Consider the following 12795-nt stretch of genomic DNA (forward strand, 5'->3'; position numbering starts at 1 on the left):
TACAGGAAGTTCAGACTGGTTCTGTAACGAATATGGTGTTTAGGAATACTAGGCTGACAGAATGCATGTTAAGCCGTAGGGAAGCAACCGTAGGCAAGGACATGTAAGAGTAAGAGGCTGTGCACACTACAGCGGTAAGAAGACATCAGGTCCCAAATAGCTTGATGTCAGCAGGAATGGAAAGGGGCAAGCAAGATTTATGAAAAAAGAAATCAATGGGATCTGATAACTGAATGAATAGGAAAAAACAGAATGAGAAAGATATAAAAACTATAAAGTAATTAGCCCCCAATTAATTAATTTTAAAAATATTCAGAGGAATTTTCAGTAAAACCTTCTGTGCCCACATGCTTTTAAAGCTAAAAACAAAACAAACGAACAAAAACCAGGTTTCCAGAGTTGGGTAGAATCAAATCAGGGAAGGCTGCTAGAGTTTGGAAGGAAACTCAAGTTTAAAGTTATCTTTAGGAGCTATTCAAATAGTACAAAGAATCATACTAATAAGCTGGGTGGCATGAAACACCATTCTGCCAAAAAAAAAAAAAAAAACAAAGAAAAGAAAAGGCAGTTAACAGTTTCAATAGCCAGGATTATTTATCTAATGGTTCTTTCCTTAAGATGACACGGATATCAAGCTTACTTTCATAGGCCTAATCTTTCCTCTTTGGGGAAAAAACTCATTTTAATACTTTTACTATTTACTTTAATACTTGATATTGTAATATTTAACATTTTAATATTTAATGCTTCAAGCAAGAGTTTGTTCAGACATGTCAGTTTCTTTGTTTTTAAAATTAGGTTAAAATGTGGCACAAAACTAATATTGAAACTTTTTAATCTATCACTTTATTAATGCTTAAAACATTTCTGGCTTCATGTTTGCACTAGCCTTCTTATATCTAACCTCCAATTGTTTGATCAGACTGGCTTCTTGGGCTTTGAGTCTTTCCTTTTGCCTTTTTTTCTGTTCCTTCTTTAGTTGGTCCACAACTGATTTTCTTTTCCGCAGCTCATCCTTCAGGGCTCTGATTCTACCTTCAATGTCACTCTGGTCAGATGTAGTTTCTGAAAGAGATATAAAACCTTTTAATGTCATTTAAAAAAAATAAATTCAGTAACTGTTAATAGAAAGCACCAATGTAAAGTTAATCTAACATTTAAAATTTGAGACTCAGAAAAAAATTAGTGGTGATTTCCATCCTTTCTCCTAAATCTCTATGCAGGGGTGGGGTGTGTGTCTTCCTGTTTATTTTCACCTTCTAATTGTGCTATTTTGAAACTGCAAATAAAGTTTGCAAATCTGAAGATACTCTGTCTTGATAAGTAGCTGGAAGTAGAAAACTTTTGGTTAGTGGAATTTGGACATTCTTTAAGGATTTATTTCCTGGTAACAGGATAGCCATACTTAACTGTACCTCCTCTTGGTTACTAATAGATAGTTTGATAGATTTAAAGTCATATTAAAATCAAACTAGAATTTTACCATTTGAAATTGATTGTGAGTCATCAGCTAATGGCTTAATATTATAAAAGGAGAGAGAAAAATTATAAAGAAATATACTTTGTGATAACCTTTGGAAGCTCTTAAAACATTTAAAATAATGAAATAAAGCTATAGTTAAATCTTATTTTCTTCCCAACAATTTAGACACATACATGCACACATACAAAGCAGATGTTTAGTCACAGCAAAATCATGAAAAAGACATTTCATTGTAAGCATCACACAAATCTTATAAAAATAAGCATCATTAGGACTTCCCTGGTGGTCTAGTGGCTACGACTTGTGCTTCCAGTGCAGGGGGCCCAGGTTCAATCCCTGGTCAGGGAACTAGATCCCATGTGCTGTTCACATGTGGCAACTAAAGATCCAGCATGCCACAACTGAGACCCAGCACAGTCAAATAAATACTACTACTAATAAAATAAGCATCATTTAAAAACAGCTTATTTCACTACACATGGAAATTACATAGAAAAAAAAAAAAATGACATCTCCTCCTTGAATCACACCATGGTGTCATTTCCACACACTAATGATGAGTGAGGCATTTAATAGTCTTTTAAGAGAAAATACTATTATATACAACTCTGAAGACTTAGATGCACATTATAACATTACATCATAAACAACCAGGTTTTTTTTTTTTAAGCACTTCAGATTAAATTGCAAAGAACTAATCACAGAATTTATTTTGAAAAGTCCTTTTTTTGCAATGTGATCTAAATATCTTAATTAGAAATAATGACATCTAAGTTCCTGCCACTTTAGTCTCCTGACTTAAGGTGCATTAGGAAAATTATACCCATCTTATGCCAGTAGTGCCATCAGACTGAGCCCTGAGTGAATAGCGAAGCTCACTATTTACTGATCAACACTAATAAAATGAAGCAATAATAAAGGTCATTTTTAGCTTGGAATCTACTACTGGTAATTAGTAAGCTGTCTGTCACTTAATGATTTCTAGAACTGATGTGAAAATTAAATAAGATACATAAAGCATGTAGCACAGTACTTGGACTACTATAAAAAGCTCAATAAATGGTGGTAGTATTAGTACACATAAAACATTTTTATGTAGCCATATTTTATGTAACATATTTTTTGGTTTAAACCTAAAAAAGGTGGTGGTAAGGAGACAGCAACTGAGTATCTTCCTCTTGTTCTCCTTTAATTTCTGAAGAAAATAATAAATTCATTTCATTTATTTTTGGCTTAATTTATCCATTTTATTTATATATATTTTATTGAAGTACAGTTGACTTACAATGTTTCAGGTACACAGCAAGGTGATTCAGTTATACATATACACATATATTATTTTTCAGATTATTTTCCATTATAGGCTATTACAAGATATTGACTATAGCCCCCTGTGCTATACAGTAAATCTTTGTTGCATATCTATTTTTTAAAATTAGAAATCTAGCATTCTATTCATACTAAGTCAGACAAGTTGAGTCAAATGTCATACATTTTTTAGTTAGGCAATATTACTTATATATAGGTATACAAAAACTTTTCTACTACGCTTGATAAGGGCTTGAGAAAGAATATCACAAAAAAGAGAAGATGGAGAAATTGGAAAACATAAACTAAGTGAAACGGGGGCACTGAATATGAAATAGAAAAAAATGAAACAAACTAGATGAAAGTAAAAAATCATCATATAAGTCCAGTTGTTTTTAAACACAGCTGCTCATTAGAAACATATCTGGAGCTTTGGGGGAAAAAAAGCAGATCTGGGCATTTGATTTTTCAAAACATTCCAAGATAATCTGATATGCATTTGGATTTTAAAAAGTGATTACAGGTTTTTCTATTAAATGGTAGTTTTGGTGATACAGAATTCAATTATTTTTCTGTTGAAACAATCATGATACAATGGTATTAAGTGAGTAATAGTTGCATAATCACAATAATAAAAGATGTTTATCAGTTTTCACAATCAATAGCCAGACAAAAAATAAAAGGTAATTACAACTGCAAGCCATAATGGGAATATGATTAATCTAATAATATAAAATAATTACATACAATCTGGGGGGTTAAGTAGAGTGATGTGGTAAGTACAAATGCACCAACCACAAGACACAGACTGGCTGAGCAGATGAAAACATGTCCATGTATGCACTTCCACTTACCACATCACTCTACTTAACCCCCCAGATTGTAATTATTATATATTATTAGATTAATCATATTCCCATTATGGCTTGCAGTTGTAATGATCCTATTACCGTTTTCTTAATTGTTTCAGATTCATTTTCTGTAGGTCTTTTCCTTCTCCTGTGTTTCTTGCTTAGAGAAATTCCTTTAGCATTTGTTGTAAAGCTGGTTTGGTGGTGCTGAATTCTCTGACTTCTGCTTGTCTGGAAAGCTTTTTGATTTCTCCATTAAATCTGAATAAGAGTCTCGCTGGGTAAAGTATTCTTGGTTGCAGCTTCTTCCCCTTAATCTCTTTAAATATATCATGCCATTCCCTTTTGGCATGTAGAGTTTCTATTGAGAAATCAGCTGATAGCCTGATGGAGTTCCCCTGTATGTTATCTGTCGTTTTTCCCTTGTTGCTTTTAACATTTTATCTTGGTCTTTAATTTTTGTCAGTTTGATTACTATGTGTCTTGGTGTGTTCCTCCTTGGGTTTATCCTGCCTGGGACTCTCTGTGCTTCCTGGACTTGATTGACTAGTTCCTTTCCTATGTTAGGGAAGTTTTCAGCTATAATCTCTTGAAATATTTTCTCAGGTCTTTTCTCTCTTCTCCTGGGACCCCTCTACTGTGAATGTTGGTGTGTTTAATGTTGTCCCGAGGTCTCTTAGGCTGTCTCCATTTTTTTCTTTTTTCTATATTCTGTTCTGCAGCAGTGACTTCCACCATTCTGTCCTCCCTCATTTATTTGTTCTTCTGCTTCAGTTATTCTGCTATGGATTCCTTCTAGTATATTATTCTTCTCTGTTTATGCTTTAGTTCTTCTATGTCTTTGGTAAACATTTCTTGCATCTTCTCCATTGTTTTCCCGAGATCCTGGATCGTCTTCACTATCATTATTCTGAATTCTTTTTCTGGAAGGTTGCCTATTTCCACTTCACTTAGTTGTTTTTCTGGGGTTTTATCTTGTCCCTTCATCTGGGACATAACTTTCTGCTTTTTCATCCTGACTGACTTTCAGTAATGTGAGTTTTGTTTTAGCTGCTGTGGGACTGTTGATCTTGCTTCTTCTGTCTGCCCTCCAATGCAGGAGGCTAAGAGGCTTGTGTAAGCTTCCTGATAGGAAGGACTGGCAGTGGGAAAATCTGAGCCTTGCTCAGTAAAACTTTAATCCAGTTATCTGCTGATGGGTGGGGTTGCACTGGCAGTTGTTCGGCCTGAGGTCTATGGGCACTATGGCAGGGTTAATGGCGGCTTCCAAGAGGGCTTACACCAAGGGGGACCTTCCAGGACTGCTGCTGCCAGTGTCCCCGTCCCTGCCGTGAGCCCTTGCCGACTCAGGCCTCCACAGGTGACCCTCCAACAGTAGCAGGTAGTTTTGGTTCAGTCTTCTACAGGGTGACTGCTCTTTTCCTCTGGGTCTTGGTGTGTGCAAGATTTCGTTTGTGCATTCCAAGACTGGAGTCACTGTTTCCCCTGCTGCTGCTACTGCTGTTACATCACTTCAGTCGTGTCCAACTCTGTGTGACCCCATAGACGGCAGCCCACCAGGCTCCCCCGTCCCTGGGATTCTCCAGCCAAGAACGCTGGAGTGGGTTGCCATTTCCTTCTCCAACACATAGAAGTGAAAAGTGAAAGTGAAGTCGCTCTGTCGCGTCCGACCCTCAGCGACCCCATGGACTGCAGCCTACCAGGCTCCTCCGTCCATGGGATTTTCCAGGCAAGAGTACTGGAGTGGGGTGCCATTGCCTTCTCCGCTGTATCCCCTAGTCCTGTGAAATTCCTATAATCAAATCCCACTGGCCTTCAAGGTCGGATTCCCTGGGGATTCTCGGCCCCTTTGTGGGATCCCCAGGCTGAGAAGCCTGATGTGGGGTTTAGAACCTTCACAACAGTGGGAGAACTTCTTTGCTACTATTTGTCTCCAGTTTTTGGGTCACCCACCTGGCAGGTATGGGAATTTGATTTTATTGTTATTGTGCCCCTCCTACCATCTTGCTATAGCTTCTTTGTCTTTGGATGTGCAGTATCTTTTTATGGTGGTTCTAGCATCCTCCTGTCAACGGCTGTTGAACATGCAATTTTGGTGTTCTTGCAGAAGGAGATGAGTAGACATCCTCTCAACTTGTTCTAGAGCTAAAAGGCTCTGAATCTTACTGGTAAGCTTTACGGTGATTTAATTAACAATTCTGAACAATAAATGGGGGTAGGATTGCAAGTTGAGCTGAAAATTATAACCTTTCTAAAATGAAATATAAACCCCATACCTTTGAATCTGCTAAAGCTGTGTATTCTTTTAGCTTGATAAACTTTATGTGCTTCCCGAACTTGAGATGTTACTTTGATAAAATTTTATAGGAGACCACTATACTTCCATAACTTTGCCTCCAAAATGATTATTTTAAATGAATATATTTTAAAAATTGGGTATGTAAGCAGTTATCTTTTTAAATAAAAACATTTCTCAACTATGACTGTGAAGATTTAACAGAGATGATGAGAAATTTTAAGTTCAGACGAAAGACCATGTGAAATGTTTACATTTTTAAGAAGTAAAGAAACCAAAGTTCTACAAGCGAAAGGTAAAAAGAGATCAAATAAAAGTCTATGACAGTGAATGGGAGTACATTTTCCACATGCCCAAATCTAATTCTACTACATAGTGTTTATCATCAATAATATCTAAAGGAACCTCTAGAAAAAAATTTTTTTATCCAAGTAACTCTCTAGATCAATGTATTGTCTTTATGGAATTCTCTCCTACAGGTTTTTTTTGGAAGAAAGGGGATAGGGGAAATGACAGGAAAATGAGACTTCTGTTGGCTGAAATACATCAAGACAGAATAACCTGATGAACAGAATAACTTGATTAAAAATTAAGCTTCATTATTTGACATGTTGATTGTATTAATCTGGCTCATAACAAACTCTCCATCATGTAACTAAGAAAAGTATTATATAACTCCACTGCATTAACATTTACCACTCCTATAAATACCACATATAATGAATAATGCTGTCATGAACAGGTAGATGACATCTATAGCCTAGAAATCTCAGAGATATTTTTCTAAAACAGTTCTCATTTAAATATATTTTACCATTAAAATAATATCTTACAAATATTATTAATCCTTATTTTATAATTCATACAAGGATGATTAAGATATTATTTCATTGCTATAGATAAGAAAGAACTTTAGTTGTGGGAAGGAAACTTGAAGAAAGTCACCAGTAAGTAAGAGAGAAATAATGAGAATCCATATTTCCAAATATCAAGTTTATGTCCACTGAAAGCTTACTCCACTGGCAGTAACTTTTCCCCAGATTACATGAAAGCAAATATATACAAAAAATTAATCACTTTCAACAGATAAATATGACAGACAACATTCTTCAACGATTACTGGCTTGATTCACTAATTTCACTTCTAAGAATTTATTCCTACTGAAATATTCAACAGGAATATCAATATAAATTAAAAGGGCTGCCAGGTGGTACAGTGGTAAAGAACCTGTCTGCCAACGAAGGAGACACAAGATATGCAGGTTCAATTCCTGAGTCAGAAAGTAGGAAATAGCAACCCACTCTAGTATTCTTGCCTGGAAAACTCCAAGGACAGAGGAGCCTTGCCGCTACAGTCCATAGGGCTGCAAACAGTTGGACACGACTGAGAATGCACACATGTCATGTCATGTCATATATAAATGAAGATATTCATTATACCATTACTTGAAATTTTGAAAATTTTAAGAAAATCTACATGATTATCATCAGGGAAATGGTTATATTATGGTATATCTACCCTTTGAAATATTATGCAGTTATTCAAAGAATAAGTAAATATGGGCATAGGAAAAACCCAAGAGTTACTGTTGTTTAATAAAACACTGAAAGCAAAGGGGGTATAAAATAGGATCAAAGATAAAAAAAAAATGAGTAATATTTTTTACTTTTCCTTTACTAAATGTCTACTCTCAAAAGAAAATTGAAAATGAGCTCAAAAGACATACACTCGATATAGTATTAATCTTCCTCAGAATCCTACATAAACCAAGTTTTGTCTGTCTAGATATGTCTCCCAAGATCAATGCCTTGAAGTCTCTTAGAGTAGAGCCTGTTCATTCTTTCATAATCTACGTACAACTGGGATTTATAGTAGGATAGAGGTTATGGGAAAATAATGAATGCTCCCTACTGCCATGTGCAGTCTCTACTTTTCCTTCCTTGAGACTTATGCTGTCCTGCTCTACCACCTCCTGTTTCTCCTCATGGGCATCATTAAATCATTCAAGAAACATAATACCTACTACGTGCAATGCAAAGTACCTGCTAGGGTCAGGAACATAAATTCTAGTAGAGGACACCTGCTACTAGGTTGAATTAATGTGTTGATTAAATTAATGTTTGATTAAATTTATATGCTGTCTGGTATAACAAGTTAAAAGTGCAGAGCATTATAGGAACACATAAGCAGCACCTGTCACACACAAAAAATTCAACAAATGTCTGATGAATAAATGACTACTAATGTCTAAGAACATAACAATTTATCATAGTTTGTATAATGAGGGATATAAATTATCAAGGGAAAGTAAAGAATTATGTAATTCAATTTTGGCAAGGAAAAAGCCTTTACAAATGAAACAGAGAATAACATTTTACCAGTCACACAGACAGACAAAGCTTATTAAAGAGGAATGCAAACATACTACAAAGAAAACTAACTCCTTCCTTGTTCCTCTTACCTGACTGTGTCATAGATAATGACTCATCTGACCAACTATAACAATGTTGATGGGACTTGACGGGCAGACGACCGTGTCCTCCAGTCCTATGACTTCCTTTGCTAGACTCTTGCTTTGACACAGACATGCAGCTCTTGGGAGGTGACTGTTTAAACAGAAATCAAATAAGAACTGTTCTGTGATACAATTATTAAACTCTATTTAAAATGTAAGATACTAACAAGTTAAAGATAATATTTACAAAGAGTTTTAAATAACTTCATGAAATAAAAAGTGAAAAAAGGTTTTCAAATTACACAAAAGATTTCAACTTTTTTAAGTATATGGAAAAAGTTATTTAAAAGCATGCTTTTAAAGATGTTTATGATAAACTATGAGTGGCTACTGAATCAGTGATATTCACCCCTTTATTTAACTTTAAAAATACTAAATATGGGTGTACAGATATCTCTTCGACATAGTGATTTTACTTCCTTCTGATACATATCCACAAGTGCATTTGCTGGATCATTGGTAGTTCTTCATCAATAGATAAATGAATAAAGAAAATGTGACATCCACCAGCCCCCCCCCCCCCCACACACAAATACTATTTAGTCATTAAAAAAAAGAAAAAGGAAATCCTGTCATTTGAGACAACATGAATTGATCTTGAGGGCACTTAACTAAGTGAAGAAAGTCAGAGAGAGAAAGACAAATATTTTATGATTTCACTTATATGTGGAATCCAAAAAAACTCCAACTCATAGAAAAAGAGATCAGATTTGTGGTCCCCAGAAGTGGGGAGTAGTGGGTAGGGAACTGGTTGAAGCTGGTCAAAAGGTATCAGTTTCCAGTTATAGGATATATAAGTACTGGGGATATAATGTACAACATGATGACTATATTTAACACTGCTGCATGGTATGTTTGAAAGCTGCTAAAAGAGTAGACCCTAAAAATTCTCATCACAAGGAAAAAAATGTTTTTGTAACTATACAAGATGATGGATATTCACTAAACTTACTGTAGTGATCATTTCACAATATGTGTATGTCAAGTCATCATGCTGTACACTTTAAACTCATGCTGTACACTTTAAATTCACAGTGCTAAATGTCCATTATATGTCAATAAAACCGAAAAAAATTTAATACGAAATAGGTACTATCTTTATGGAAGAAAAGAAGAAGATAGGAAAGGGGGGAGGGAAGAAAATAAGAGCATAAGAAGACTGCCCACACTAGATTATTTATCACAAAGGGAGTAATTTCTACCCTGGTATCAAGAAGAAGTGAATAAGCCTAATGTGGTTCCTAACTGTTACATCATCACTTCCTATCCCTGCAATGGTGGGCAAGTTACTCAGTCTGCTAAGCTTCAGAGTGGGGCTTAAAACATTATCTAAAGAATTGCTGTGAGGATAATCTACATAAGGCATTCAGCACACTACCTGGCACTTGACAAACACCCAATAAATATTACTTTTTATTATAAAAGTGATTTTAAGATACACTAGCTTTGACTTTCTTATATGGTCCATTTTCAGCTTAGGTGGATTCTTTTTTCAAACACAAAGTGGCTTTTAACAATGTTTTTATTCATTTACAGTATTTAATATTATGCTAATCCTTCATATAGATTATAAAGTTAAGCTTAGAAAAAGCTAAATTTCTAGCTTAAGGCTTTACTAGACAGTTTTTTACTAAAGTATAGAATTAAGGGCAATGTGAAAAACCTCTTTATTCTGAAGTGACTATTATTCTAATTTAGAATCCATATCCATTTCAGATCTGCCTTAAAGAGATGAAACCACTACTATGATTAAGAAGTATAGAGCAGTCATTAACTAAATTATAGAAAAGGCGCACTGGTATGGTTTAAGGTCTTATTGTTTCTATTATGTGACAAATCGCAGACTTTAATAAGAACTTGCCCCGCACATTATCTTTATTAAAGACTTTAGAAGTTCCTACCTCTGTTTATTAAAAACTTCATAGCATATAATTTTATAAATGCCACTAAAGCTAAAATTCATATATTTATAAATTTCTAGGAGTCAATGAAAAGCTTTATTTCTACTCAAATGTCATGTACTTTACACTACAGGTATGGGTGATAGTCAATGCTTCCTTAATAGCAAGAATATAACAGTTAATAATATACCTTTCAGATAGGTTTTTTGTAAAGAACCTTTAAGATATAAATATATATTAACTTACATGTTTACTAGGCGAGGTAGAAGATTCTAGTTCTTGTGAAAAAACCATGTCTTCAGTAAGTAGACTATGATCTGGACTCCCAGGATGCTCCTGAACTATAGACTCAGATGGTATATACTCAACAGCAGGGCTGCCCAGTTCTTCTGGAATAGAGCTTTCACTGTGTAGATGAGAGTAGGAAGGTACTGGAGATTCTGTTTCACTCACTATTTCTAGAAGAGAAGGTGAAAACAAGAAAAAGTACACAATCATAGTCAAGGGAAATGTTCATCTGTTAGACTTTACATTTGTTTTTAGCATGATTTCACTAGTTGCATTTAGATATATTTTTTAATCCCATCACTTAATGAATCACATTTACTGTTAACATCCTTAAGTCTAAGAATTTTGGCTGATCCAAACTGAGAGACATTATCTGTAACATATAGTCAGCAATGATAATGATAACCTGAGTGTCTGTAAAGATGCAATTACAACTCGTATTTGTTTAGGAAAATGGAAACATATGGAAATCAATCACTTTGGAAAGCAATTTGGGAGTATTTGGTAAACATGAAAAAACACTTTATGATCTAGAGATTCTACTTCTAGGTATATATCCTAGAGAAATCTTGTATACATGCAGCAGGAGACATATACATGGTTATCAGCAGTATTGTTATAATAGTAAAAAACTAAGTAAAATGGTGACAATTGCAGCAATGAAATTAAAAGACGCTTACTCCTTGGAAGGAAAGTTATGACCAACCTAGATAGCATATTCAAAAGCAGAGATATTACTTCGCCAACAAAGGTCCGTCTAGTCAAGGCTATGGTGTTTCCAGTGGTCATGTATGGATGTGAGAGTTGGACTATAAAGAAAGCTGAGCGCCGAAGAATTGATGCTTTTGAACTGTGGTGTTGGAGAAGACTCTTGAGAGTCCCTTGGACTGCAAGGAGATCCAACCAGTCCATTCTAAAGGAGACCAGTCCTGGGTGTTCACTGGAAGGATTGATGTTGAGGCTGAAACTCCAATACTTTGGCCACCTCATGGGAAGAGCTGACTCATTGGAAAAGACCCTGATGCTGGGAAAGACTGAGGGCAGGAGGAGCAGGGGACGACAGAGTATGAGATGGTTGGATGGCATCATTGACTTGATGTACATGGGTTTGGGTGGACTCCGGGAGTTGGTGATGGACAGGGAGGCCTGGCGTGCTGCAGTTCATGAGGCTGCAAAGAGTTGGACACGACTGAGTGACTGAATTGAACTGAACTGAAGTAAAATGAATAAATTGCCATATATTTATAAACTGAAATGCTACACAGCAATACAAATGAATGAACTGTATGCATCGAGATATACTATGAATTTTACTCAGCACTTTTGGAACTTGTAGCACTATCTTGCCTCTGGAATTTCCTGTCCATTGTGGCCTCAGCTCTAAGAAAACAAATACTTTTGACAGTAAACAGAAAATTCTTGATGTTATACTTGTATAATCTTAAGAATGTACACTGCTTTCATTCTGTCACCATGGATATAATGCCCCACAAGGATTAAGTTATACTTTGGCTCAATATTGATAAAATTTTTTATCAGTTACTATTATTATCACCATGTGCTCAGTCATGTCAGACTTCTTGCGACCCCTTGGACTGTAGCCTGTCAGGCTCTTCTGTCCATGGGATTTCCCGGGCAAGAATACTGGAATGGGTTGCCATTTCCTTCTCAGAGGATCTTCCTGACCTGGGGATCAAACCCGCATCTCCTACTGGCAGTCAAATCCTTTACACTGAGCACCACTACCACTACCACCTGGGAAGCCCAACAAAAGAAATACCTATACCCCAAAGAATGTTTTACTTTAATAAACATTTATAAAATTACATTTCATAAACTGCCTGTATATACCATATTTTGTTTATCTACTTATTTGTTGATAGCCACTTGGGTTTTTCATCTTTTGGCTATTGTGAATAATGCTGCTATAAACATGGGTGTACAAATAGCTCTCTGAAAACTCGGTTTCAATTCTTTTTGGTATATATGTATATAAACCCAGAAGTGGAATACAGTAATTCTATTTTTAATTTTTTGAGGTACTGATATACCATTTCCATAATAGTTACAACTATTTTACATTCCCATCAGCACTGCACACAGGCACCAATTTCTCCAAATCCTTGTCAACATTTTTTTTTTTTTGAGAATA

The 12795-nt window shown here is 35.4% G+C and overlaps 1 protein-coding gene across 4 annotated transcripts in view; it reads right to left on the minus strand.

Moving 5' to 3' along the window:
• Window positions 1–12795, minus strand: part of CEP350 (centrosomal protein 350) — a 159682-nt gene that overhangs the window by 22785 nt on the left and 124102 nt on the right. For all 4 annotated transcript variants that reach the window (XM_006048586.3, XM_006048584.3, XM_006048585.3 and 1 more), the window contains 3 exons: window positions 10602–10813; window positions 8401–8545; window positions 905–1065 (listed from right to left, as the gene is read on the minus strand). In XM_006048586.3, coding sequence (XP_006048648.2) covers window positions 905–1065; window positions 8401–8545; window positions 10602–10813 — 518 coding nt within the window. The remainder of the gene's footprint in view (window positions 1–904; window positions 1066–8400; window positions 8546–10601; window positions 10814–12795) is intronic.

This window comes from Bubalus bubalis, chromosome 5, assembly GCF_019923935.1.
Source record: "Bubalus bubalis isolate 160015118507 breed Murrah chromosome 5, NDDB_SH_1, whole genome shotgun sequence".
Classification (NCBI taxonomy): Eukaryota; Metazoa; Chordata; class Mammalia; order Artiodactyla; family Bovidae; genus Bubalus; species Bubalus bubalis.